Genomic DNA, 310 nt, shown 5'->3' on the forward strand with positions numbered 1-310 from the left:
GCATGTGTCGACTAAGAGGAGCGACCGGGCGCGAACCCAGGACCTCGCGATTGCCAAGCCCGAGCTCTGCCACTCACCTCCACCGCCTCCGCACACTCACCAGAAGAAGGGCAGCATCACCACCCCAATGACGGACACGGTGAGCTGCAGTGTCCTCCAGTCCCTGATGAGATAGGCCAACCCTCCGAGGAACATCTCGCCCATGGCCCAAGGGATGAACAGCATGATGCCGAGGGCGGTGCGGAAGCGGGGTTCGGCGACCTCTATGGCTGCGGGGGGGAGAAAGGCAATGTTGGTGTTGCAGTACTGT

General features: G+C 62.3%; 1 protein-coding gene across 1 annotated transcript in view; it reads right to left on the reverse strand.

Annotated features, from left to right (window-relative positions):
* LOC119582044 (organic cation transporter protein-like) overlaps positions 1-310 on the reverse strand; it is a gene marked incomplete in the record, with an annotated part of 19,531 nt that overhangs the window by 10,471 nt on the left and 8,750 nt on the right. The window contains 1 exon segment of the mRNA XM_037930287.1: positions 101-269. Coding sequence (XP_037786215.1) covers positions 101-269 — 169 coding nt within the window.

This window comes from Penaeus monodon, chromosome 15 (assembly GCF_015228065.2).
Source record: "Penaeus monodon isolate SGIC_2016 chromosome 15, NSTDA_Pmon_1, whole genome shotgun sequence".
Classification (NCBI taxonomy): Eukaryota; Metazoa; Arthropoda; class Malacostraca; order Decapoda; family Penaeidae; genus Penaeus; species Penaeus monodon.